The sequence below is a fragment of the Notolabrus celidotus genome, chromosome 20 (assembly GCF_009762535.1).
Source record: "Notolabrus celidotus isolate fNotCel1 chromosome 20, fNotCel1.pri, whole genome shotgun sequence".
NCBI lineage: Eukaryota > Metazoa > Chordata > Actinopteri > Labriformes > Labridae > Notolabrus > Notolabrus celidotus.
Genome location: NC_048291.1, coordinates 7,925,888 through 7,953,607, shown reverse-complemented (window position 1 = coordinate 7,953,607; position 27,720 = coordinate 7,925,888). Strand labels below are relative to the sequence as shown.

General features: G+C 39.2%; 2 protein-coding genes and 1 long non-coding RNA gene across 5 annotated transcripts; 2 read left to right on the top strand and 1 right to left on the bottom strand.

Annotated features, from left to right (window-relative positions):
* The first annotated feature begins 627 nt into the window (after positions 1-627).
* On the top strand, positions 628-15,462 carry LOC117832716 (myosin phosphatase Rho-interacting protein-like). The gene is made up of 21 exons (XM_034711955.1): positions 628-928; positions 2,186-2,263; positions 2,392-2,457; positions 2,914-3,065; positions 3,204-3,288; positions 3,411-3,486; positions 3,581-3,764; positions 4,190-4,292; positions 6,480-6,578; positions 7,915-7,971; positions 8,067-8,135; positions 8,214-8,303; positions 8,415-8,524; positions 8,767-9,202; positions 9,340-11,445; positions 11,657-11,804; positions 12,709-12,823; positions 12,997-13,156; positions 13,289-13,390; positions 14,462-14,548; positions 15,156-15,462. Exons 1-21 carry the CDS (start codon positions 803-805, stop codon positions 15,294-15,296), a joined length of 4,590 nt encoding a protein of 1,529 aa, XP_034567846.1. The 5' UTR covers positions 628-802; the 3' UTR covers positions 15,297-15,462.
* LOC117832765 lies at positions 12,946-18,571 on the bottom strand. The gene is made up of 3 exons (XR_004635247.1): positions 18,510-18,571; positions 13,304-13,414; positions 12,946-13,138 (listed from the first exon to the last, which is right to left on the bottom strand). It is a non-coding gene; the product is annotated as an uncharacterized LOC117832765 (long non-coding RNA).
* LOC117832728 (transcription factor 20-like) lies at positions 17,834-27,720 on the top strand. Of its 3 annotated transcripts, none has more exons than XM_034711979.1 (7): positions 17,834-17,907; positions 18,016-18,206; positions 21,348-23,242; positions 24,375-24,468; positions 24,714-24,763; positions 25,635-25,698; positions 26,007-27,720. In XM_034711979.1, exons 3-6 carry the CDS (start codon positions 21,350-21,352, stop codon positions 25,674-25,676), a joined length of 2,079 nt encoding a protein of 692 aa, XP_034567870.1. In that variant the 5' UTR covers positions 17,834-17,907; positions 18,016-18,206; positions 21,348-21,349; the 3' UTR covers positions 25,677-25,698; positions 26,007-27,720. The 3 variants fall into 3 exon arrangements, with proteins under 3 accessions (XP_034567870.1, XP_034567868.1, XP_034567867.1); XM_034711977.1 differs by having other exon boundaries at positions 17,857-17,932; XM_034711976.1 differs by having other exon boundaries at positions 17,872-18,206.

Below are 27,720 nucleotides of genomic sequence, written 5' to 3'. Positions count from 1 at the left end.
CCGTATTATGGGGCTAGCCTTTTCAAATTTCCAACTTCAAGGGGGCGCCGTTGAGCCATTTTGGGGAATTTTTTTTCTGGACCACCAAAATGTCGAAATTTTCGCCAGGCCTGGTGCATGTGCAACGGTTGGGGACTTTTGCACCGCGTTAAGGCAAGCAAATTGGGGATTCAAAAGTCGGGAGAAAGAAAGAAGAAACAAATAATAATAATAAGAATAATCACTCGGGTTTCAAGAGGGCCTCGCCGACATTGTCGGTGCTCGGGCCCTAATAAAAATAAAAATATAATAATAATAATAACAACAATAATAATAATAATAATAATAATAATAATAACAACTATAAACACAAAAAGAACAGCAAATAGGCATTGCTAATATGTACAGGCTAAAATAATATGATAATAGTGCAGTGGTGAGTAGTGCAGAGGTAGTTTTACATTAAAACGTAAATGTAGGTGATAGATAATAAAATAAGTACATTTATGTGAATTCTGTACAAGATTGTTTTTTAATTTAATTCAATTTTAAATTAAACACAGCTTTCATCCAAATTGGTTTGGTACTTTTTTCATTTTATTATTATTATTTGTATACAGTAAACTTGTTTACGGTTTTATTTTGTAGGTTTTAACCGGATGTTGTTACGTCAGGTTGTCACATCTATTGCGTCATCAGTCATCAGGAGCTCGCGCAGTGTTTGACAGATGTTAAACCGCTGCAGTCAGAAGGAGAACCGGCGGAGGACAGCTGTGTACTCTGGATCTTTACCCGACAGAGGAGCGACTTCTCCCGTGGAAACATGTCGGCCAACAGGGCAACGAGTCCGTGCAACAAATTCCAGGAGAATATTTTTAACAAAAGTAAATGTCAGAACTGTTTTAAACCCCGAGAACTCCACCTTCTGAGCGACAAAAACATGGAGCAGGTAACTTACATCTACAATTTTATCATGTGTGACACAAAAGGTACTTTAATTTACAATTTGGGATGCTGTTTTTTTTTTTTTGTACCTGATGTTTCCACTATGTAGCGTGTTGATTAATGAGGTTCGGTTTTTAAGTTTCATTTCACACCTTTTTGATGTGTTCACCCACACTTAAACCTATCAAGACACAGAAACGTGGTCTCATTTTAGTTTTTTTTGCTTATTTGTGATGTTGTGTTTGTGGTAAAGTAAGTGACACAAAGTAGAACACACGTGACTGCCTGGGTAGAGGACAAAGGAGAGGATTATGAATTTGTGTGTTTGTACTTATTTATATATTTAGTGGGCTAACGCTCAACAGCCTCCTGAACTGATTCATCCAACCAACATTGTGTTTAAATGAGGGGCTGGACACAAATGATTTACGGGAGAGGGAATTTAATGAATTGAGTAGTTTAATAAAATAGTTTGATACAAACATCACATTTTGATCTATTTTTTATAATTATATTTGTATTTCTTACAGTCAAAGCAAATCATTTGTGCTCGTTTTTTTTGTTTTTTTAACATGTTATGAAAATAAAGGAAATAAAGACATAAAAAGTGATATAAATTATAATGGAATTGGAATTCTCAGTTTGAAAATAGATAAGTCAAAAATCTAATAATAGCAATAATAAGAATATGAAATAAAGGAGATATGAGCAAAAAAAAAGTGTAGTCTAACTTGACAGTGAAAATTAAAGAGGAAACAAACAGAAAAATTACAAAAAACAGAAACAACTACAACCAAACAACCTTTGGTTTGGTTTGGTTCTCATTGCATACATTGCATACACATTTCATTTGTTGTCAAAAAGTACAATATAATATGGTACAAAATAACACAATGTCCATCAGATATCAAATATTTAATGGAAATCAGCCATAGATCTTGCTATGGAACTGACAATAAACCAAAAAATTGACACAAACAAAACTTTACAAACATGTTTAACAATTAAAAAAGGAGAAAATATTTTCTTTAAGATTGACCATTTCTGTGTGAAAATCAAACGTTTGTCAAACTTTTTTTTGCTTTTTATGTTAAAGTTAAATTGATACCTTTGAGTTTTAGACTTTTGGTTTGAAAAAATAAGCAAATTCAAGAAGTCTACTTTGACTTTTTGAATTTTTTCTGTCAGTTGCCCATCAACTCTGTAAACTCTATACTTACATGAGTCATGTGACATTGCTTGTTTACCTGTTTTCCTTCAGGTTAGGCCGGTGTACGGAGGCTGGCTGTGTTTGGCTCCTGAGGGGACAGACTTTGAAAACCCTGTGCAGAGATCCAGGGTACAGCACCATGAGGATTCACTGAAACACACAGATTTGACTGATTATTATTTGTCAATTCACTCAATTTCAATCAAACAAAATCCATGTCTTTCTTTTTGTTTCGTTTTTGTTCGTCTTTTACTCAGAAATGGCAGCGACGGTTCTTCATCCTGTACGAAGACGGCTGTTTGAGCTTTGCACTTGATGAACAGGTGAGACACTGCAACTGAGACATACATGTGACGCACAACAAACATCATCATACTGATGAAACGCTGAGATTAACAAGTAGTGAATCTGCTGCAACGGTATAATAGGACCAGCATGTTGAGATCCAGATGTCGTGTGCAGACCACCGAGGATAATTTGGGTTTATCCTCTCATTTAATGTCCCCCCACTGTGTGATCCCTTCAATCTCTTCAATGTCTTATTTAACAGATCACTCCGTCAGTTTAATGTTCGTCACTCATCAGCTGATCAGTCAACTCTCTATCTGTCTCCTGACACTGGGTTAATACAATTCTTTACATCAGACGAGCACTCTTCCTCAGGGGACCATGAATCTAACTCATTGTTTGTGTTTCACTCATCAGCTGATCAGTCGAGTCTTTACATGAGAATGATTTAGCAACTGACTTTCAGAGATAATGTTCTGTCTCTCCTGTAGCCGAGCACTCTTCCTCAGGGGACCATGAATCTGACTGTGAGCTCTGATGTAAGCAACGCAGAAGCAAGGACAGGTCAGAGGAACGCTCTGTGCATCTCCACGCCACAACAGGAAGTTTACATCAGAGGAGACAGCAAAGACATCATCAACGGGTATGGACACTGATCAATCTATAAACTATATAACTAACTATATAAACTAAATATAAATCAGCTGGTCTGTGGATCAACCAGTAGATTACATAAAAGATACGTGATGTTGACAAGCCCTCCTCTTCCCCCTTCTTGCAGGTGGAGTGATCAGTTCTCCAGCTTTCTGCATACCAGCAAACAGAACCAGAAGAAGAAACGTAAAGTGGAGCCTGTGACCTCCCAGGTATCATAGAAGATAAAAGCTGATCAGCTCATGAACTGTATATGAGAGGGGGACATAACTGCTGCTTCTTGTAGGGAAGGGTGGATAATGAATAACCTTTTTATTTTTCCGACAAACATCAGGAGCCCAGTCCAGCAAAGATGGCTGCCACAGATCAAAGTTTCTCATCCTCAGAGAGTCTTGGGGAGTCCAGATCAGGTCAGACACACATGTTCACACAGGTCCTCAAACAGACATTAAATGTCACATTTTTTTTTAATCTCTCTCAAACTTTGTCTCTCTTTACATCCAGACGACGCATCTCAAAGTGTGAGTCCGCTCTGCAGGGATGAAGAACGTTTGTTTGACTCAGTCTGTTCACCTGACCTGCTGAGCAGGAACACAGAGGCTGACAGGAACAATATCAGAACAAAGATCCAGAACCAGACACAAGACCGAAACCAGGTTCTAAACATGGATCAGGACCAGGACAGAAGGTTAGGGAGGAATCCAGCAGATTTAGATGATGTAATATGTGAGCATGATGTTGTGTGTTGTATTTTTTCTGTTTGTGTGTTAATGGACGCAGGCCCTTAGAGTGCTGTAAAATGGGAGGAGTAGGGAATGTGTAAACAGATAGCACAGAGTGTATCACCCCTGTATTTAAAGCCATGACATCACTCCATCACTCATCAGACTGCTGATCGTATACTCTAAACTCTCATAGTTTCAGTCCCGACTGCATGCTGATGTATCACATGTATTCAATTCAGTTAAAGAAAAGCACTGACATATTTTACTCTGAATAACTGTCATTACTCATATGCTGTGATCAGATATCTGAGCGACGTTTCTCATGCTTACAATGTTGAGTAATAATGTTATAGAACAAAAATAACCCAACATCTGTTTGTGATTTCAGACGTGGTGACTCTTCAGAGACGATGCTGGGAGTGGACGGGCAGGAAGACAAGTCAGCTGTTTCCAGGAAGAGAGGGAGAGAGAGTCGCTCAAACACAAGAGAGGTAACAACAAGTACACAACAACGAGGATACAACATGAACATAACACAGGTTGTTCCTCTGCAGGAGAGCTTGCTGGAGCTGATTTATCTGAGACACAATTCACAACATACTGTGAACATACGTCTTTAGGCAGTGTCATGATGTTTTTCCTCTGACATGTTGTTGGTCTGTAATAGAGGGGTGGAGGTGGAGGTGGAGGTGGAGGTGGGGGTGAGGATCTCCTCTGTAAGTCATCCTGTAGGCATGTTCTTTGAAACAACTCGCATTTACACATCAGTCAGCAGCAGCGTGTTATATAACGTCTGCAAGTCTGTGCACAGTTTATCCATAAAACAGTCAGAGAGTGACTCACGTTATTTAACATCACACTCTGATTTTATGACACACACACACACACACACACACACACACACACACACACACACACACACACACACACACACACACACACACACACACACACACACACACACTTGTTGACTCACACTTCCAGGTGTTACAGGGAGAGAGAGACGACAGGTAAACGGAGAATCTGACCTCATCAAACTGTGTGTGTGTGTGTGTGTGTGTGTGTGTGTGTGCGCGTGTGTGTGTGTGTGTGTGTGTAAACCTATTTTAAATGGGTCAGATTGTAACTACACCTGGTCCAGACTCCACCATTCACAACAGGTTCCATCTAAACTTTATCCTTTGAGGTGTGTGTGTGTGTGTGTGTGTGTGTGTGTGTGTGTGTGTGTGTGTGTGTGTGTGTGTGTGTGTGTGTGTGTGTGTGTGTCCTTTTGTTGGTGTTGTAATCTTGGAGACATTCCACTGACAGAGTTTTTCCAAGATTCCTTTGAGCAAAAACAAGACACAACAAAACGTTACAACACTTTACGAGAGCCTTCCCTTCACACACACACACACACACACACACACACACACACACACACACACACACACACACACACACACTCACACACACACATGCACGCATGCACATGTGCGCACACACACACATACACACACACATACACAATATTGAGTTTAGAGAGTGTGTCAAACAGAGATAATCTCTCACTGTGAGCTGCATGTAGGAAACTGCACGGATATTCTCTAAAAATGGGAGATGCTGGAGTGTGTGTGTGTGTGTGTGTGTGTGTGTGTGTGTGTGTGTGTGTGTGTGTGTGTGTGTGTGTGTGTGTGTGTGTGGGGATGTGTTTCACTTATGATGTGAGTTTTACAGACAGTATTAACCCCTCCCCCGGCCCCCTACAGTGCAGCCCTGATCCTCCATCTGACGTCTGACCAACATTCAGGGCATCTCTCACTACACAAACTTATGCAGACACACAACACACCACGTCCATTCAGATATATATGACAAAGATATTAAGACATAAATGATAATGTTAATCAGCGAAATGATAATGTTGTTTAGATGTGAACGACTATGTCATTCAGTTAAAATGAAGAAGGAATTCAGATATAAATTATTTCGTCATTCAGATATTTACGATAATATTATTCTAATATTAATGATAATGTCATCTGATATTATTGAAAATGTAATTCAGATATTATTGATAATGTCAGTTAGATAGTAATGATTATGTAATTCAAATAAAAATTATTTTGTCATTCAGATATTAAGGATAATGTTATTCTAATATTAATGATAATGTCATTCTAATATTAATGATAATGTCATTCGGGCATAATAATGTTATTCAAATATATTTTATAACATTTTACGGCACAAGAATGTTTTTTTAATGATACAAATGCTTTAATTATTCAATATAAAAAATAACATTACCCCACGTATAAATGATGATTTTGTTAAAAATAATATGATAATGTTATTCAGACAAATGATGAGGTCATTTATAAATATAGACAGGATTGTCTTTCACATATTAATAATGATTTTCAGATTAAAATGATAATTTTTAATTTAATCAGTTATTCAAAATGAAGGAAAAAGTATTTCAGACATAAATGATAATGTTCTTCTGATTTTACCATCATTAAGATATAAATGATAATTTTATTATGATATACTGTAAATGATATAAATGATGTTCTTAAGACATAAATGCTAACATAAGTGAGACTATTATTTACATTTGAATGATAGTGTTATAAATGAACAAAAATGTTATTCAGATATTGATTATTATGTTACTATGTTTTGTTTTTTTACAGAAGCTTCCATCCTGCGGAGATCTCACTCAGCTCTGCGTCTCACCCCCTCAGAGGAGGACCAGGTCTCTGGACAGCAGGACAACTGACACCGTCACCACCGTGAGACACACACTGACAATTTATCTTAAAATATTATCGGCTGATGGCTGAGTTTTTAACATATCAAAGTAAATATTTATTAATTAAGGGTGTAATGGCACAAGCTAAATTAGTTTGGTTCAGTTTTGTTTTTGTTTTTTAAGTCTTGGTTCAGATTTTTTCAGTTCAGACTGAAACACACAAAATACATGCACAAGAATGCACACACAGGAATGCCAGACACTGTGCAATTGTTTACTTCACAGGACACAGACTACCCAGCTAAAAACGGGTTTTCAGGATCAAGACTGTATGACAGGGCTGCTGACTAAATGCCCAATCTATATATGTATTGATATGTATTTTTTCCTGCACTCAAATTGTGATTACACTTTCTGCTCACTCTGCTGCTACCACTCATTACTGTTATAGACACACACACCAACAATCTGTTTAAGTTCACAGCACAAAGCTGATCTCAGGTTAAAGAGAGTTCTAACTCAGTATACTTTGAGGTGATTTCTTAAGACAGTCACTGTACTGAAATCTGTCTTATAGTAGCCTACAAGTCAAGCTGCACATGCTGTGTGTGTGTGTGTGCTCCCGTTTTGTGGTTCATGTGGGGACCTTGGATTTTAATGACTTTTGTTTTGACCCCTAACCAGAAGTGCCAGTTCTGTATAAATATGTATCGACCAATCAATCACTCAATCAAACATACTCTATTTATAAAGAGCCTTTCATACGATGACATTGTAACACAACGTGCTGTAAATAAAAACAATTTAAATTGAATAAATTCAAATTATAAAAATAAGAAATAAATAAAAAGACCTCCCCCCATCCTAATCCCAACCCCAGCCTCGACCCCAAACCCAACCCACAATCCTAAGGTTAAGAACACAATATATGCAAAAATAATAATAGTAATAATACAAATACAAATAAATAAAAAGAATTTGCTGAACAGCCACTGAAACACTCTCATGTTATCTTAATGAGGAAACACTTGAGGTAAAATAAGATGTTAAAACTCAACGCAGGAAACTAAGCTCACCAAAATAAAATAAATTACTAAAATAATAAAACACTAAAATATTAAACCAGTAAAAGAAACTGAGATGCTATAATTCAAAAAGTGACTAAATTGTGATAATAAAAAGATAATAAATTAATAAAGTAAGGTGACGTAAAACTGTTTTAAGAATGAAACTCAGTTTAAAGCGAGACTAAAAAGGTAGGTCTTGAGTTTGCTTTTAAAAATGTTTCACTTTACACCCTTAATATAAATAGATCACATTAATAAATGACTGTAATAGTTATTTGTAGTTTATACTGTTTTGTTTTGTTTCCACAGCTGGATTTATTAAACTTTAAAAAAGGTTGGATGGTCAAACTGGATGACAATGAGCAGGTAAACATTTCAGTGTCATTTATATTGATTTATGTTATTTATTCAAATTATTTCTTTACATAACATCTTTTTACTTCCTCCTGTGTTTCCTGCAGTGGAAGAAGTTCTGGTTTGTTCTGTCGACGAACACTCTGAGGTTTTACAGGGACTCTCTAGCCGAAGAGGTGCGTTCACATTAATGTTGTTTTAAAATCAAATGTAGTGTAGTTTGAAATGTTGAAGTCTTTTTCTCTCTATGTCAGTGCTCAGATCTTGAAGGAGAAATCGAGCTGACACACTGTTATAACGTTTCTGAGTGTGACGTTCAGAGGACGTATGGGTTCCTGATCCAAGTAAGAAGGACTCTTTGATAGCAAAGAAAATATAAAATCATGTTTTTTCTGCATTAAAACAAAAAGACATGCTTTATGTTAACAGGAAGTTCAATGTTTTTTACCTCACAGACTCTGCAGGGTGTTTTCACGCTGTCGGCCATGACAGCAGGGAGCCGCAGGAGTTGGATTCAGGCTCTGATGAGGAACGTCCATCCAGCAAACGCACCTGATGTCACCAGGTAACATTAAATACAAATATCAATGTGGGAAAAATCAGGATAAAAAACAGAATTTTAAACTAGTTATAATCAATGTAGAAAAAGCTGTCTTAGATTTTTAAGAGAGCTTTTTCATTAATTATTGACACATTTATTTGTTCACTTGACACATTTATTTTTAGTAAGTTTGATTAATGAATGATTCCTGCTGTATACTCTGATATTTTTCTCGTATCCAAACTCACCTGTCCTGTGTTGAACAGTCTACCTGGACTCCGGGTCTCACCTGAGCTCCTCCACAGACCCGACCTGACTCTGGACTCCCCGTCCTCAGAGAGAGACGCTCAGATTAAACATGTCAGTGTGGCGCAGAGACGAAAAGATGGACGGAACAGGACCTTGTACTGGACTGGGTTCAAGTCTCAGACTGAACCCAGTCAGGACCCTCAGAGAAATGGAGCCGTGAGCACTGAGGGGAGGAGGAGGAAGGAAGAGAGAAGGAGGAGGTATGAGGGCATGCTGGACCTGTCTCTGAGTCCAGACTCACAGCAGAGGACAGAGGAGGAGTGCTGGAGGAAAGAGGAAGTGGAGGAGTGCTGGAGGAAGGTGGAGACGCTTTTCTTCAGACCAGAGAATAGTGTTCCTGTTTTTACTGAGAGCAGAGACTCTGAGGAGCTCCTGGACCAGTACCGGACGAAGGTGAGAGACACACTTGATTTTCACATCATGATGTTTCTTTTTATAATCTCTCTAAATCATATCATCAATAAGTTATTGTAGCTTCAGATTTCAGATGTGAGACATCTTATGTACAGAACAGTTTTTTGTTTTTATAGGTGGAGGATCTAAAGGCTCGGTTGGAAGACTCAGAGCATCTCAGACTAAAGCTAGAGGATCAGCTGAAGGCAGCAACCGATCATGACCAATCATCAGACATCCAAGTAGAGGCTCTGAGAGGAACCAGAGAGAGCTCACAGCAGGTGAAAACTCCTCCTGTAACACCCACCATCCTGCTGCTTGACTCAGAGGGAAACCTGAGAGACCTGCTTCATACAGGCACCACACCCTCATCATCGTCACCATCATCACTTGTGTCACACATAGAGGGAAAGACTAACTCAGACCTGCAGAATCATCAGGGCTGTGAGCGTGTTCACGGCTCAGACATAATAATGGATATCAGAGAGTCATCATTGATCACTGATCAGTCTGCTGACATTGATGACTCCCCTCAGAGCATCTGTGTGGAGCAGCATCTTCCTCCAGACCATGAGGTGCAGAGGAGGCTCACACAGGACATGCAGCTGCTCCTCTGCCAGGAGGAGGCTCTGAACCAGAGGAACCAGGAGCTGCTGCACCAGCTGACCGAGGCTAACCATGAGATTGAGGGCCTGAGGGCAGAGATTAGCAGGAGGTCCTCTGAAACCCAACAACTCCCTTATGAAGAGCTCCAACACCTCCTTGGTGAAGAACCTGGACACCTCCATGAAGAAGAGGAGGAGGAGGGGGAGGAGGAAAGCGAAGCGGTTGAGGTCTTGCAGGCTGGGCTAATTCTGAGGAGCCAGGAGCTGCTAGAGGCTCAGAGTCTGATCTCCTCCCTTGTTGAAAGTCTGAGGGAGACTGAGGAGCTGTTAGAGGTGAGCGATGCTGCGGAAAAAGGGGAGGAGCTAAAGGAGGACACTGAGGAAGAGGAGGAACTTCGCCCTCAGTGTTTTGAGGAACCTGAGGTGAAGCTTGAGACACAGCCTTACCAATCAGAGCAGAACTTTGAGGGGCTTCACATGCAGAATACTGAAATTGAGGAGGTGGAGAAATGTAACCATCAATTGACTGAGGAGGCGGAGCCTGAATTCAGGGGGTGGAGTCACATGGATGAAGAGAGCAGCAGAGTTTTAGTTTCTGTTGAAGAAAAGATCTGTGCAGTGATTGAGGACATGATGAAGAGGATGAAGGCTGTGGATAAACTCTGGGAGCTGATGCAGGAGGTGGAGGTTAGCCTGAGTGATGAGGAGGAAGAGCCAATGATGAAGAGTCAGCTGAAGATGGAGGAGGTGCTTTGGAGGTCCATGCTCACTAAACTTGAGACAAATGGCTCCAAAGACCTGGAGGAGAAACCAGAGAAGGAGCTCCTCAGGGAGGTGACGGAGAGGATGATGGTGGAGAAGCAGATACTGTGTTTAGGGCTAAGTCTAATTCCTGAAACAGGTGAAGGCAAAGATCTGATGGATATAAATTTAATCTGTAGGACAGATGAAATTCATTTCAGAGATGTCACAAAGATGAAAATTTCTTTGTTGAATCTTATTGCCTCCTCCGTCAGCTCCTCCATCAGCTCCACCATCCAGGATAGACTCCACCTGCTGGCCACCAGACTTTCAGACTCTCAACTGTCAGATGATTCCTGGTTCAGGCTCTCTCTCTTTGCAGCTGCTGAATCTCTGTCCTGTAGTCGTTTAAATCATCTTCAGTCAAAGTGTGAGAGAAAACCTGAAGACAAAAAACAGACTCCCCCAACTTCTTCTACTCCTTCTCTGTGCTCAAACTGTGTCGACCTGCTGAAAGAAAACCAAGAGCTGAGGGAAAAACTAACAAACAGAGGGGAGCAACAATCATCATCATCATCGATGAGGGAGCAGACAGACTCAAGCTGTCAGACAGAAGAGACTCAAACACAGGACGTTGAGACTGAGATGGAATATCAAATTATCTCAGAGGAAAATGTTGAACAGGCAGAAGAGGAGGAGGAGGATAAAGATGAGGAGAAGATGGAGGAGGACTCAATGAAAGGAGAAGAATCCGCAGAAGCAGACATAGAGGAGATTTTGCTGTTGAGAGGACTCGTGAAGGAGCTGGAGGAGCAGCTGTTCGTCATGAAAGAGGGGTTTGATGGGAAACTGAGTTCTGTTCAGAGGCAACACGAGAAAGAGATGGACAAACTGAAGGTAGAGAGTTATTTTGTTGAAACTCTTATGTATTGAATACTTTTTAAAGTTTATTTTTAGGCTTTTAATTCATTTATGGAGAGACGGGACAGTCTAAGAGGTTGTGGTCTCTTCTTCCTTCCAAAAGAGTAAAACCTTTTAAATAAATGAAGCTTAAATGTAAGCCTTTTATAAAGAAATAATACAGTGAAGTTCTCTTTTCTCCCTTCAGGCCACTTGTGGGCGGGGCTTGGGCTCCATGGAGGAGTCGCACTCGAAGGTGGTGGAGGAGCTGCAGCGTCGACACCATCAGGAGGTGGAGCGCCTCCTGATGGAGAGAGACAGACTGCTGGAGGAGGAGAGCGCTGCCACTGCAACTGGTCAGTAGGGACAGCATCAGATATTTTATACATTTTGGGTTTAATTTAATCACTTAACTATGAAGCTAGCACTGAAGTGTGGAAAAACTGCAGTTCCTGGAGTGTCCACTAGAGGCCGGTTCCAAAAGTGAGTGAATCCCATGCGGCAACCTCCGGTCTCAAAGAATGAAGCCCATGCTGAAGTGTTATAAACTGCAATTCATCGAGAATCCGCTTGAGGCTGGCTGCAGAAGCACCAGAAACCACATACACACTCATTCAAAAACAACGATCTTTGCAGCATTAATAAACATGTTTACAGCCTGGTTAAAAAAAACAGCTTGGGTCTATGTAGCTAATTTCTGTATCGGTACACACTGTATGAGGGGTGAATTTTTTTCTAACGCAACGGTTCAGAAGATCTTAAGATTACGAGTTTTTGCTCAAATAAGGACATGACTGACTTGACTCCCGGGACGGGAACACATAGCTGTTGGCTAGGAGGCTCAAACCCCGCCTCTTTACGTCACACCATGCCTGGTTGAGTTCCGCATTTCCAATATGGCTGCCGCCGACGATTGGCTTCAAAAAAGTGCTCAGGAACAGATGGGTGACGTCACGGATACAACGTCCATTATTTATAGTCTATGGTGACTCCCCATAGAGCCTCAGTAGAAAAAACATGTTTACAGCCTGGTACAAAAATCAGTTCTGGTCTCAATAACTCAAATATATGTAATATAATATGACAGCTGTATGGGGTTGAACTCAACAGTTTCTATAGCTAATTTTCAGGCAAGTAATCTGTCTTATTTTGCAATTTCTTGTACTAACAACATATGGGTTGTTCTCTTGTTCAGTGTTTTTCATCTATTAGTTTACTTGTCAACAGTTGAAGTTTATTTTGCCTGTGTTTTCCTGTCAGCAATCGAGGCAATAAAAAATGCACACCGTGTGGAGCTTCAGGAGGAGAACAGGAGACATCAGTGTGAGTGCAGCTCAGGAAACACTCCCCTGGAAGAAATATACAGACGGCACAGGTACACACCATTCATCGCAGACTAGAGACAGAATACTGATTAAAGATGACTATCTAATATTCTAACTCTGTGTGTGTGTGTGTGTGTGTGTGTGTGTGTGTGTGTGTGTGTGTGTGTGTGTGTGTGTGTGTGTGTGTGTGTGTGTGTGTGTGTGTGTGTGTGTGTGTGTGCAGGGAGGAGCTGGCCTCCTCTCAGAGGGAGCTGCAGGTGCTCTCTCAGCAGTTCTCTCTCAGGTGTTTGGAGGTCGGCCATCTTGTTCAGGCCCTGGAGGCGGAGAGGAAAGCACTGAGTGTGTGTCAGCAAGAGAACCAGCACCTGAGGACCAGGAACCAAGTGAGACACACACAAACACACACACACACACACACACAATTTGGTTGTTTTTGGCTGATGACTCTGAGGATTTATAAACACACAGGTCAATCAGCTGTGTACACTCATCATGTTTTTCTGTGACCTGTTCAGGAGTTAAGTGCTCACCTGGCGGCAGAGATCACCAGGCTGTGCTCTCAGGTGAAGCAGGATGACCTGCCACTCAGTCAGAGGATGGACGTTTATGAGATGGAGGTAAGGTTTCCTCTGCAGACACACCTGTGCAGATAGAAAGAGAAGTACATCACAATAAAATGAAGATTCTCATCTTTTTTTTATTTATAGTTTTTGGCCTTTTTGCCTTTATTTGATAGCACAGCTAAAGAGAGACAGGAGATGTGGGGAGTGGGGAGCAGGGGAAGACATGCAGGAGATGGTCGACCGGCCAGGAATTGAGCCGGCGATCCCTTCGCTTAGACCGCTAGGCCACCAGCGCCCCCGTCTTTTATCTTTTATACAAAAAGAAAACTCCCTTCATGAAACTAAGAACACAAACTTAAAACTGAATTCAATTTGTAAATCCTTATCTTTATTTATATTTCAAAAGCTTCTAAAATTGACTGAACTTAGCATTTAGCAGCTTAAAGGACAGACAGACATATTTCTTTGTAGATATATAAGTCAGAGCTAAAACAGAGTTAGTATCAGACTCTCATTAATCATGTGAACAAACGCGTCCCTACATCAAGTTTAATGTCTCAGTCACTGCTGGATGTGATAAAATCTACAGTTTGCCAAGAACTTCAACAAGTTTCTTTATATTTCAGTTGTGCTTGAATGTCATTTGTGGACAAAAAAATTACCTTTACATTATTCAGTTCTTCTTTTAAAATATCATTAAACTCTGCAACAGGTTATAATTAGTTGTTTTGTAATACCTCTCATTATGAAAAGATTCTAAGTACTTCTACCAGCAAGAAGTACTGAAGTAACTGTCTTGGATTATTTCAGGATCTCTGGAAAGAAACCAAGAATGAACTGAGACAGTACTGACTGTGTTTATTGAAGCTGCTTGGCTCTCTCTTGTGTTCACTGCTATAATTGCAGTTGCACCTGCAGCAAATAATTACAATGACTCTGCATCTCTATGTGGGAAGAGGTCATTCCACTCTATTACAGTTCCACTTCATTTTAACGGCCTAAAGTGTAGTCCTCTTTCCACCTTCTTATAATGCTGCTATGTGTCATTCCAGTGTTTCTCTTTTTGAACTTTTTACAACTTTTCTCTGATTATGTAAAGCTGATCATCACATCTTTTCATTTTAGATCACTCTGAGAGTGAAGGAGTCCGAGGTTCAGAGTCTGATACAGGAGACAACATCTCTGAAGGACGAACTGCAGACTGCTCAGAGTGTAAGACACGCAGCAACTGGAAATCAAACCTGAGAATAACATGACATATTTACAGTAACTGATCGAGGCATTGGTAGACCAATGACTCCTTTAATCTGGTAGTTAAATACCTGTTTTTGTACATAGAGTTTAGTGTCTTTGTAGAGAGTGATGTGGCAGCTGTTTCTGGTTATCAAATCCTTATCCTCTTAAAAGAAAAGGTTAATCTCAGTAGGGATCCTTTCTGAAATGTTTTCAGACTCTAGGAATAACAAACTGAGTCTGTCAGTGATACAAACAAGACCTTTTAGTCAACTTATCTTAATCACTTTTATTGCCCCCAAAGGGTTATGCTGCGAGAATGTTTCAGCTGCCAACAGGAGAGTAACCCAAAAACAGTCTGAAAATATTAGCAATTAATACCCCAACACCTGTTTGATTAGGGCTCGGGTTCAGAAGTACCTTTTAAGAGGGAGAAGTTATTAAAAAAAAAAAAATGATTTGTCTTCAAACTCCTTCACATCTTCAGTGCAAAAGATTATTGTCTCCCTATAATGTAAAACCTGATAAAACAAGGTTTGAAAATGTAAACAGAAACTAAACCAGTCATTTTTTTCTGACATTACAGGAAAAGAGAAACGCCACGAAGAAATACAAAGAGATGTTAACAGAGCTGAACGTCCTAAGAGCCAAAACTGAGCGAGAGACGCATGAACTGAGAGAGAACCTAAGGCTGGCTCACTGTGCTCTGGACCAGACTTACACCTGAAAAATACAATAATAACTCACTGTAACTTCATTCTATAGTTTGTTTTTATTTATGATTAATATCACCTCCTGCTTCGTATTTAAAGCATACAAAAGCTTCACAAAACAATCGCATGTCACACTTCTTGTAACCTCTATTTTTAAAGATTAAACATGTTCAAAATGTCTGTTTGTTGTTGTTCTAATGAACCTGTTCATGAGATATCTGAAACACTCATAGGACTACAAGTTCTTTATATTATATTATTTATAAAAATGTCTAATAAAAATGTTTGTATGTACAACCATTGAGCAATTGTTATTCTTTTAGATAACTTTTACAGTGAATGGTTTGATTATGTCGGTTTTGATCTTTCATCCTGTTATCAAACTGTGCATTATTATTTAATCTGTGAAATCATGTTATTTAAATACATTTACTGTTGTAGGAAAATATTACTTTTTTAAAATACCCAGAACAATATTCTCTTTATTCATGTTTTTTTAACATTGATTTTAAACACGCAACATTTTTGTTATCTTGACCACCAGGTTGAAATAGTGCTTGTGGTTTTTATTTATTTTATGGAGCCACTGAAGTTCCATAAGGGGCTCATTTTCATACTGTGCACACAAGGTAATTGTCTTGTGCACACAAAAATATGTATATATTACAATATTCTCATGAAAATGGCTGGTTACACACACACAAAACAGTTAAAAATCAGCATTAACAAGCTGCATACTTGCTAAACCACAAAGTTTAAGATAAGATAAGATAAGATACTCCTTTATTCATCCCACAACGGGGAAACTCATGGAGTTACACCAGCAAACCAAAAAAAAATGTTGTTTTTTCTCCAACGTTTATTAAATCTCAATGGTTTAATAAAATGATCTTCCTCATTTGGTCAAGGACTTTGTGATTTAATAAACATCTGGTGGCATTGTGTAAGTATTTTAAAAGTCTAGTCAAACTAATTTTGATGAATACACACTACGACACTAAAGAAAAGGTTAAAACCTTCTTATTAAAGCATCTTAATAGTTTAAACTATAAAGAAAAATTCTGATTTTGACCTGATAGATAAAGTAACACTGAAATGATGTAATCAAACATATTTGGACAGCTTTATGAATATTTACAACAACACTTCTTTCTTTAACAATCAAACTGTAAACCATTAAAGACTCCTGTGATATTTCACATTCATGTGCAATACTTTGATTTCCGGTGCAATACCTCAAGATCCATTTGCAAAATTGTAAATTATTATTAACATATCTTATAATTGTATTCATCTACTACATGTGCACTCTGGCTTAAGCTAATTTAACTTATTTCATGTCTTTAAAAGTACTTCTATACCTTTCATTGTACAGATTTTATTTTTATTTAGAAATTTAAAATTTTGTTTAGGTTAACATATTTATTGTCCTTACTGTCTTGTTGTGTCCTTACTGTCTTGTTGTTAAATATGAGTGTTCCATTCATCAAATTCCTTGTGTGTGCGAGCTCACTTGGCAATAAAGCTTTCTTGAATCTTGAACCTTGAATCTTCTTATTACAGTATTTCTCAATTGCTAAAACACTAAACCCTGTTGTCTGAACCAAATTCCTTAGCGGCCTGAACCCATGTATTGAATCAGTCACTCTTTTGGGAAAACCATAAGCACTTTTCACCTGTTAGACACAACTTGCAAACACATTCTCACTCACTAAAACACATGTTGCAATGCGATACACTTATGTTTCATAATGGTAAGCACAGGTATCAAAAGTTTAACACATTTCAAGCACGGGTGCCACAGCTTAAATACAACCACTCAAAATGTGGCTAATGATGTGAGGAAACCAATATAAGCCTAGATCCAGCACGCCAGGGGTTTTGTGTGTCCTGTGACGTGAATGAAAGCCTGTGGCCTTACCCAGCACGTAAACCTGATGCTGTGGCTGAATGATTGTGCTGTAGATGCTGTAAGAACTTCAGTTTGATTTCGTGGATTACACTGCAATGTGCTTCTCATTTATATTTGTTTTTACTTTATTTTTTACTGTACATGAGCTACATTCAAAGAGGATTTTTTGTTGTTGTTGCAAAATTAATTTAGCCTACTGTGAACCATAAACATTATTTCTAGAGCTTCATGTCCTGAGCTTTGTGTTTTCAATTTTTTGATGTAGTGTGTAATGACTGCTCAGTATTGTTTTAATTTTGATTGACTTTGGGTATGATCTGACAACATTGTTTGGTTTTGCAGGAAGAGTCAGAGGTTTGGTGAATGTAGTTTGAAAATTGGGTTTTGTGCTTATAGTGTCGAGAAAAGCATGGTGGATGCCAAGAAATGTGTTTTAGCAATTGAGAAATAATTGAATGAATCACAAGCATTTGATTGTTATTTTTGTTTAGTTTGTATTGATGTAAGATCATGAAAAATGTCACCTTTCGTGCTTAACATTATCACTTTAGCTTGTATTGTGTTCTGTTAGCTAAAGGGAAAAATAGAAGGACATTACTGAAGTTTTTCACGCTCTTTATTTAATTTTTTTCAGAAAGTAGAAATTAGGCAGCCATCTTGGAGCTCTTATTTTGAAACCAGTGGTTCTCTTCCGGTGTCAGACAGGTGTTACGGTGTGTTTTGACACTGAAGAAGAAGGTGTCTATGATGTTAACTTTAATAAAGAAGCAGTTATCTCCTACTCTTTGTCTGAAATGATTTTCTCTTCGTGTTTCGTTCAGTTTGTTCTCACCGGATGGAGCTAGCTTAGCGAGGCATGAGCTCGCGCTGCTGCTGCTGTTTACATGCAGTGATGAAGATGATGACGAAGATGGAGAGGTGTGTTTGCTAACCCAGCTACAGACCTGAACGAGGGGCAGAGACTGTGTTTAACTCGTCCTGTGAGGACCATCGGACCAGGAGCAGCCTCGAGGTGAGCTAACGCTATCTGCTAACTGTTAGACTGCTGCTGGATAGTTAACCCGGGTTAAACTGGTCTCCCTCTTCATGTCAGTTAGCTTCAGTGTTACAGGTAGGTTAGAACATCTACACAGGCCTACCTGTTCGGTTCTACGGTCACAAAGCTGTGCTGAACGTCCTCATATCAATGCTTTTTAACAGCAATATATTATAGATGATTTATTTAAATGATTTATCATTACTGTTATTACAAGTACTACAATTATCTAAATAAGTGTGTAATAAATCATTTGTTATAAGGAATAATGTTACGTACCCGGTTTTAACATTTGTTTGTATCTATTCATATTTGAATTCTAAACAGGGGCATGTATAGAGGGTGGAAAATGGTGGCTCTGACCCCTTTTGAAATCTGATTGACCCCCTCTGGTGCCACTCAAAAATTCTCAACTCTCATTGGCTATTTTCGTTGTCAGAGGCGGGACTTATTTAAAGCAGCTACTTGGGCTGTTTATGCAAGCCACTACTTGCCTCTTTGCAATTAAACATCTTCTTTTGAGTTCTTAAAGATTGAAGATTGGAAGATTTATATGATGCCTGTGTTGTATTATTTTTTCAAGTTAAAATATAATACTTTAGGGTGTAACAAATTTTCAGTTTCTCGATATCGCAAGAATCAGAATCAGAAATACTTTATTTATCCTGGGGGAAAATTCAGTCATTAAAGTTGCTCCTATACACAATAAATAACAGTCTCAAATAATATTAATAGAAGAAAGTAATTAATAAGATATAAATACAAATACAGAGGACAGAATAAGCTATGTAACAAATAAATGGTTGAAGTCCCTGGAGATCAGGAAGAGGGCCCTCTGGAGCGGTCTGTCTGGAGTCTGGCTATGGCAGCGTTGGGAACGTTGGACGCTGTAGTCGGATTAGCAGAGGGGGGATGTAAACAGCTACCAGTATGACATGTGAGATCTCCTTGTGCAGATAATATGGTCGGAGCCCCACAGCGCTCTCGGTGCTATCCCGGTCTGCCCGGACAGTCAGGAAGCCGTCGATGGAGACATTGTGGTTGGAGACACCATGCTACATTCCCGAAGCTCTGTCTGACTCCTGGATAGTCCTGTTAGCCCGTCCATCCTATAAGCCAGAGATCTCACGTTGCCCATGATGAGAGAGGAGAGACACGTGTTTCAGTCAAGCGGCAACCCGCGAGAATTGAAGCCCAAGCGGAAGTGTTAAAAACTACAGTTCATCGAGTGTCTGCATGAGGCTGGACACCACCTACTCGCAAATTCAAAACAGCCCATCTTTACAGCAGAAATAAAGACGTTTGCAGCCTGGTATAAAAAACAAGTGTAGTTTCGAAGGTTACGAGTTTTCCATTATGAGAGGCACAGCTGACTTGATTGGCGGGAACACTGCAGCTGTTGGCCAGGAGGCTCAAAGCCCGCCTCTTTAGCTCACACTAAGTTAGGTTGACTTCAGCATATATGGCTCCTGCCGCCGATTGGCTTCCAAACAGCACTTCAGAAACAGATGGGTGACGTCACAGATACTACATCCATTAATTATTCTCTACAGTCTATGGTGTCAGTACTGTTGTGGACCTGTGATAGTGTGAAAGGAAAGTTATTTCGAGCAGAAAGTGTAGATTTGTATCTGTGGCAGTGGAGTACAGCAGAAGTAATTGGGAACCACAGAGAGATGTATAACCAAAGACCTACAGACGATTTCTGTGGTCAACAGTAAACGATTCAGAGGGTTCATAAACGCTCTGGAGCCAAAGTTTAAATAAATAACATTTGTGTTTTTAAAAAGATTTGCAATAGATAAAGATTTTTGAGTTATTATCGTATCCTGAGATTTTGATTTCATTACATCCCTATACTATACACAGAATGTATCGTATATGATACCTAAATGTTAGTGTTTAAAGGGATATGATTAGTGGAGGCAGGCTAAATCAGTGATATTCATAATAATAATAATAACAACAATAATAATAATAATGAATTTATTTATATAGCACCTTCCAAAACACAGTTACAAAGTGATTTACACCAAGGGTACAAATGTACAGGGAGATTAAAATATCATTAAAAGCAAGGACAAACATTAGGTGTATGACCTGACTGTTAAAAGTACATAATAAATACAGTGAGGTTGTGCTGAAATTATAGTGAGTAAAACAATTGAGCCAATAAAACAGTAAAACTGGATTCAGAATAAAACAAATTAAAAACAAAACAAACATTAAGATCAGCTAAGTTATTCTAAAAATGCCTTTCTTTAAAGTACGTTTTTAAGAGTGATTTAAAAGCAACTACTGATAGAGCCGACTAAACATCCTCAGGTAGGGCGTTCCATATTTGTGGGGCCCTGACCGAAAACGCCCAATCGTCCTTTGGTGACAAGGCAAGAAGGGAGAACAGAGAGGAGAGATGTACCTGAAGAACGTAAGCAGCAGCTGGGTTTGTAGGATGTTAGTAGATCTGTGATGTATGGGGCGAGTCTATGTAGAGCTTCTGAAAGTGATGAGTAGAAGTTTAATTTCGATCCTATATCTTCCTTTATCTATTTATGTGTGTGTTCTTCAGAGCACCCCTGCACAGGTCAGAGCCCGAGTTGGTCCCCCCCCAATCATAAAGTCTGGACACACCTCTGGTTCTTCTATATTCATGTATCTTTTAATTATTAAGAGATTATAAAAGTAAACTGATAACGTTAATACGAACAAAATATATTTAATGTTATTTCTGTTATGTATCACTCTGTCGCACTTCTTCACTCTGATCCTTCGGCTGCTGTAAGAAGTGATCTTCCATAAGGTGGATCAATAAAAAGTATCTCATGTTATCATGATGAGGATGAATGGTTCATATATCTGTCTTCAGGTATCAGACCTGTTTAAAGGACATGATAGTCTAAACTTGACTGCAGACTCAGGGACATTTTTATGACCATGTTTGGTCGCTCACAGAATATATTTGATTAAGTGAGAAACTGTTCAGCAGGTTATTGGGTTATCAGTCAGTCAGTGTCAGTGAGTGCAGCAGACTGATGTGTGTGCCTGTCTCTTTAATGCAGTAATGAAGCAGTAATAACGATCACCTGTCAGTGATGTCACCTGTTGTGTGTCCTTCAGTGATGGACGTGTCCTCTCAGGACTCATCTCTCCTGGTCATGGACCTGTCAAAGGGTTTCTCTGTCCCCGCCCTCACCCCCCGACACACTGAAGCCAAGAAGCCTGAGTGGTACCACCGCCGCCCCTCCTCAGAGATCAGCCCCTCCTACAGATCAAGACCCTCGTCTTCTTACAACCCCTTGGAACCTGGTCCACATGTCCTCTGCGGGGACATTGACCAGAGCCCCGAGTCTTTAGGTGACTACATGAACTCAACGCTTAATCCTAGACTTGAACTGTACAGAGATGGAGTTCACAGCGGCCTGTGGCACCAAGGTTTCTATGGACCAGACCAGACTGGGGGTGCGGGTCCCGAGAGCAGCGGAGGGGAGGAGAGCGACAGCGGCTCGGATGTGATATTCCTTGTGTCCTCATCCAAAGAGCCGCTTCTCTGCGGCCCCTTCATCCAGGATGGTGTGAGACACATCGTGGAGCCGCTGTCCCCTGCCGTGTCCTCGCTGGATGGAGGACGAGGCTGCTGCCACCTCCCTCAGCCACTCAGCTCCCCGAGTCCTGAAAGCTCGTACTCCGATGAGTCCTCAGACAGCTCAGTGGACATCCCCGTCCACCATGCACGGCCCGTCGTCCTCCTGTCAGATCTCAGTTCTGCGTTCAGGAACCCTGCTGAGTCCATGGGGGACGTCTCCAGTGAGGACAGCGATGTGATTGAGGTTTCAGGCTCTGATGAGAAGAAGAAGAAGTCGTCTCTCTGTAAGAGGATGGAGACTGAAGATGCTCCAAACAGAGAGGTGAGACGCAGCTCCAGGATCAGGAAGTCTGTCTCTGAATTTTCGGTGTCCTTGTGCAGCACGCCAAGAAGTGCCCTGAGGAGACGAGCCAAAAACGACGCCGTAGGTATCTACAACGAGAGTGGAGACTCGGATGACCTGATGGAGTATGCCGTGAGACTGTCCAGTTCTGATGCAGATGAGTCACTCTCGCAGCAGAACGATTCACAGAGACAGAGCTGTAACTCAGATGAGTCTGAGACTGACGTTAAAACAAAGAGGACGCCAGTGAAGAGAGAGTCCCCGCCTACCCCCTGCAGAGAGTCCAGAAGTATCGCTTGTAAACGAAAGACGCCTCAAAGTGTTGGTAAAACTAAAGAGATGAAGAAAAGTGAGCCGAAACAGAAGAGCAGAATCAAAACAGTGCAGTCAAACAAAGAGTCGGTAGAAAAAAAGACACCTGTGAAGAGACGGAGGAAAAAACGCTGCTCGAAGGCGACAGCGTCCAATCGGTTTCCTCCCTCTGAGCCCGAGATCAAATTCAGGTACGTCAACATCAGAGCGGAGAAGAAGGAGAAGAAGTCCGGATCTTTTCAGCCCTTCATCCACTTAGAGCAGAGGAGTTGTACTGTCATCAACTACCGAGAAGAGGAGGAGACCATGAAGACCAGAGCGGGACGTCTGTGGCAGACCGGGACTATGTCTCTGTCCGGGTTTGTCCCAAACTCCTCCTGTTTCCAGCTGAGTCGGCCCTCTTCAGAGAGCCAGGCTGAGACCTCGCTCAGGTGCTGCCTGTGTGGAGAGACTGCAAACACCATGAGCCTGGGAGATCTCCACGGGCCATATGTCCCCGTTAACCTGCCTGTGGACTACAAGGGCCAGACCCAGAAACAGGAGCAGGACTGTGAGACTGAGCAGAAACAGGGTGTAGATGGACTGGATAACAGTGATTCAGTGAAGCCCTCCACTGACAGTCTCTTCTGCTCTGCTGGTAGAACCTCTCAGGTGTCTCCTCACCTGGATGAGAGCTGGATCCATGAGGACTGTGGGATCTGGTCTACTGGGGTCTTTCTGGTGCGGGGGAAGCTGTACGGCCTGCTGGAGGCGGCTCAGCTCGCTCAGAGAACTGTGAGTCACACACATCAGATCAGAACAAATCAGCTCCAGATAGTAATCTCAAGCAGGTGATTGAAGTGCGTGCGTGCGTGGGTGCTTGCGTGCGTGCGTGCGTGTGTGCGTGCGTGCGTGGGTGCGTGCGTGCGTGGGTGCATGTGTACATTTTACTTATTATTCATATAAGATCAAATGAAAAATCGCTGCTCAAAAATATTGACAGATTCAGTCACATGGAGAAAAGAGAAAGTTTAGGAGGTGGGGCACAAAAGAAAGTGAAGCTGTTGGTGTGTGCGTGTGTGTGTGTGTGTGTGTGTGTGTGTGTGTGTGTGTGTGTGTGTGTGTGTGTGTGTGTGTGTGTGCGCGTGTGCGTGCGTGTGTGTGTGTGTGTGTGTGTGTGTAGGCGCAACAGAACTGAAAAAAATAAGTTGAATAGATTAAAGTCGGTTGAGAATACACTAAAAGTCAGAAAGCATATCTCAATCAATATTTAAACTAACCTAAGTATAGAAATAATCGATTGATTAGACGTATAAATACAGTAATGTATTTCAATATTGTCATCAAACCTCATGTTAGAAAACAACAAACTAAATAACTGAATCTGCTTTTATATGGATGTCGAGCAAAGTCATACTCTTTATTTATGTTTTACGTTTCCTCTTAATGTTTAAGTTTTTACTCCTGAGCTCTACAAGGAAACACAAAGAAGATTACAAATCCTGAAATGACTTTATTTTGAAAGGGAACATTGTGATGGTCGTTCAAATCAGTTTAGATTTTAATAAATAAACTTTCATAATTTCTTGAAGCCAAAGAACACACTTCATACAGTATTTGTCCAAAATCTAAAATGATTAAATTTACTGCACGGTCAGGGCGAGAAAGGAGGACCAACAAAAACAACAAGTGTCATGTTTCTGTAGATTACATATTGTAGTGTTTGAGATTTTTTCATGGTTTGACTAAATCAGACAGCTGTTTCTCTCAGCTCAAGTTTGAATTCAGTTGAACATTAAAACAAGGAGAGTTATTTTTAGATCATGAAAGTGAACATGGAGAGAAACTTAATCCTGCAGATTAAATGACTGTTTAATATGATTCTTTCTTACATTCACAGATTAAATGTGTTTGCTTCTGTGTTCAGTTGTGTTCAGCCTGCAGTCACACAGGTGCCATTATGGGATGTTTTCAGAAGAGCTGTCCATCAAACTATCACTACAGATGTGCCATCCAGTCAGGTACAGCTTGAAAACACAGCAGAATAAAATGATATAAAATATATGTATTTATTGATGTAGACGTACATATATCAAGTAATTTGGTCACTTGTGCTTATTCTGTCTGTAAATGATGTTTGAGGAGATGATGACAGAATTGTTATAGATAATTTTTACTTCATGTTTTACAATCCCAGTCTTTAAGATTTCAAAGTGTCAATAACTTGTTTATTTTGTATCCATGTGTGCGTCTTTGTGCGTTTCAGGTTGTGTGTTAAACGAAGAAAACTTCTCCGTTCTCTGTCCGGAGCATAAGGTAAGAACAGGTGAACTGTGAGGGGCTGAGATGCCAGCAGGGGGCACTGCTGTACTTTCAAATACCTCTAATATACTCTGAACCCTTTAATTAATTAAAAAAAAGGGCAATAAAATTATTATAATAATGTAAAAAAAATTGTATTTATATGAAATATGGTATGATATTTCATAATACAATGATAATACTCTTAAAAAAGTATTATAATAATACAATAACAATTTAAGGATTTTAAAGTTTCTTATAACCCCAAAAATCATATAATAATCAAATTTAAATATGTTGCTAAATATATATATTTTTGAAAATGAATTTTAAAAAATAATATTTAAATAAAGTTTTACTAATAATGTTGAAGTAATGGTTTGATAAAGTTGCCATAATCAAATTAGAAAGTTATGTTATTTGAAAGTTTAATAATGCTAATATAATATTTTATGTATATTATAATTACAATAAATTGTGTTTAAATAATTAATTATAGTCAAATTATAATGTGATAATTATTTAATATTTGAATGTTATTGTTCAATGTTATATTAATGTTTTCTTTGAATTTGTTTTTACTGTGATAAAAATGGGTAATTATGTGTAGTTATATTATATACTGATGTTTTTCATAATGTGCTATAGTTATGGTGTTTAAAGTTATGTTTTTATAATAACATTATATTGTTGATATAATGTTTAATTGTGTTATAATGTTATTTAAATATACAGTCATTCTATAATGTATTTTTATTTATGTATAAAAGCCCGGTGTAACCTCTGACCCTCCAGTCTGATCCTGGTAACATTAAACATAAACTACCTTTAAAATCAGATAAGCATATTGAGTTTATTGACATCACTCTTTGTGTCTTTTGAACAGAATAAATGGTTCACTCGAATGGACAAACGACGCAGGAGATGACACAAACGGGACACGGGAACAGGTACGCTCATGTTTCATTCACTCTGTGACTCTATCTTTTTTTAAAGTAGTTTTCTTTATAAAGATTTGAAATCAAAATTTATATTTGTAATTCAGGTCAGCTGTAACACAAAGTTATATGAATAAAATGCTGCATTTATGTTTAAAGTGAACAGGAACCATATCTGAGTTTGAGACATTTTCAAATTTCCTGACCTTTTTATAAAACAAATGAAACAATTGAGAAAGTATTCTTCAGATCGTAAAAATAACTTTTGAACTTGATAAAGTCGACTTTTAGGAGTAATTTATGTTTTGTCTGATTTTCAGAATGATCCACAGATCTGCTCAGGGTTCGACTAGTTCTGCCTGACTTCACCTCTGCTGTTTATAACACTGATTAATGCATTTGTGTATGTGTGAGAGTGTGTGGATGTGTGCGTGTGTGTGTGTGTGTGTGTGTGTGTGTGTGTGTGTGTGATTCCTTTTGTTGTCGACAAAAACACAGATTATTATTTTGAACATAATAATAGAGTTCAAATACGTTTTTGTTGTTTATAGATAATCTCTTTATATAAGATAATGTTTATTTCTACAGTTTTTGTACTTCTTGTACTACTTTGTACTTCTATCACTGTTAGAGCTGCATTCGCCACACACACACACGCACGCACACACACACACACACACACACACACACATTTATTTTAAGCAGGCTGCTTGTTTGCACTTTAAAATATGATTTGATGATTATTTATGTCCATTCATAGACTTTTTCTGACCTTTTTTACTAAATGTATTTAAATGTAGTGTTAAGCTTCATTTCTTAAAATAAATATGAATATATATTAATAATATTTAATTATTCTTTAAACCACAACAGAGATCTATGACAGAAACCATTTTCCTCATCTCTTTTATTTATTTCTCAGATGTAGGAGAATCTTTTTTTATGCTCATGCAAAGTGAAAACTAAAGATCAACAAACACAACATGCCTGACAAACAAAATTATGCAAACCTCACAGCTTACTGCTCTCAGACCCGTTTCACAAAGCAGGATTAGTTTGAACCCCGTGTCTGTTAACCCTGAAATAAGAGGGAACTCTGAGTTTTCTGTTTCAGAGAGGAGGTAACTCAAACCTGAGATAGAAAGGTAACTCTAGTCTTTAAGTCATGCTAGCTATGAAAACGTGTTATTTTTTCATGTCCTTTTATAGATGAGCCAATAGTTGAAGGGGCTGTGTGGCTCCACAGGGAGTTACATTTACATAGGGAGAGGATGTTGGAACACTAACAGCACCCATCATGGACGTGCTCTTACATCTGAGCAGATCATTTGTGTTGTCTGATGGTTTTTTTCTTTACAATTTTGGTGATGTGGAGCACATCCCATTTAAAAAAAAAAAACACTAAATGATACTTTGTTAAATAATAAAGTTAGGTCCCACCGTGAGTCTGTTACGCCTAAGCCTTACATATTTGATCTATAGTCTTATATTTCATTTTCAGCTGCTTCCAATTTTGCTTTTCTCCATCCGGACTGCAACTAAATAGAAATACATTTTAGGTTGAATACCATCCCACCAGTTTTCACCTGTGAAATGATCAATACTCACCATATGACTGCATTAGGATTTGCATCAAGGGGGGTAGAAATGGATGAGCTATTGATGGTGTCTCTTTTATTGTCACGGTGAACGCACTGAAGTCTCGTTGAACCTACTCAAAGATGATTCAAAAAGCTCAAATCAGCCGGTCTGGAACCGGAAACTCTTCTCAACTCAGAGTTTAGGGTAAGACTCAAGAGTATGTTGATACCCCTTACTGAAACGGGCCCCCGCTGGAACATATTTATGTTAAATTAAAGGGTCAGTTCAACCAAATCATAAAACAATCATGACTGGAGTGACTCAGATTATTGATCAAATTAAGGAATTGGTTTAAAGAGCAGAAATGTCTTAAAGAATGACAGGGGGTGGATGTAAAGTATGTTTTTGTGATTTACATGGAGTGACCCTTTAATAAAATAATATATGATCTAA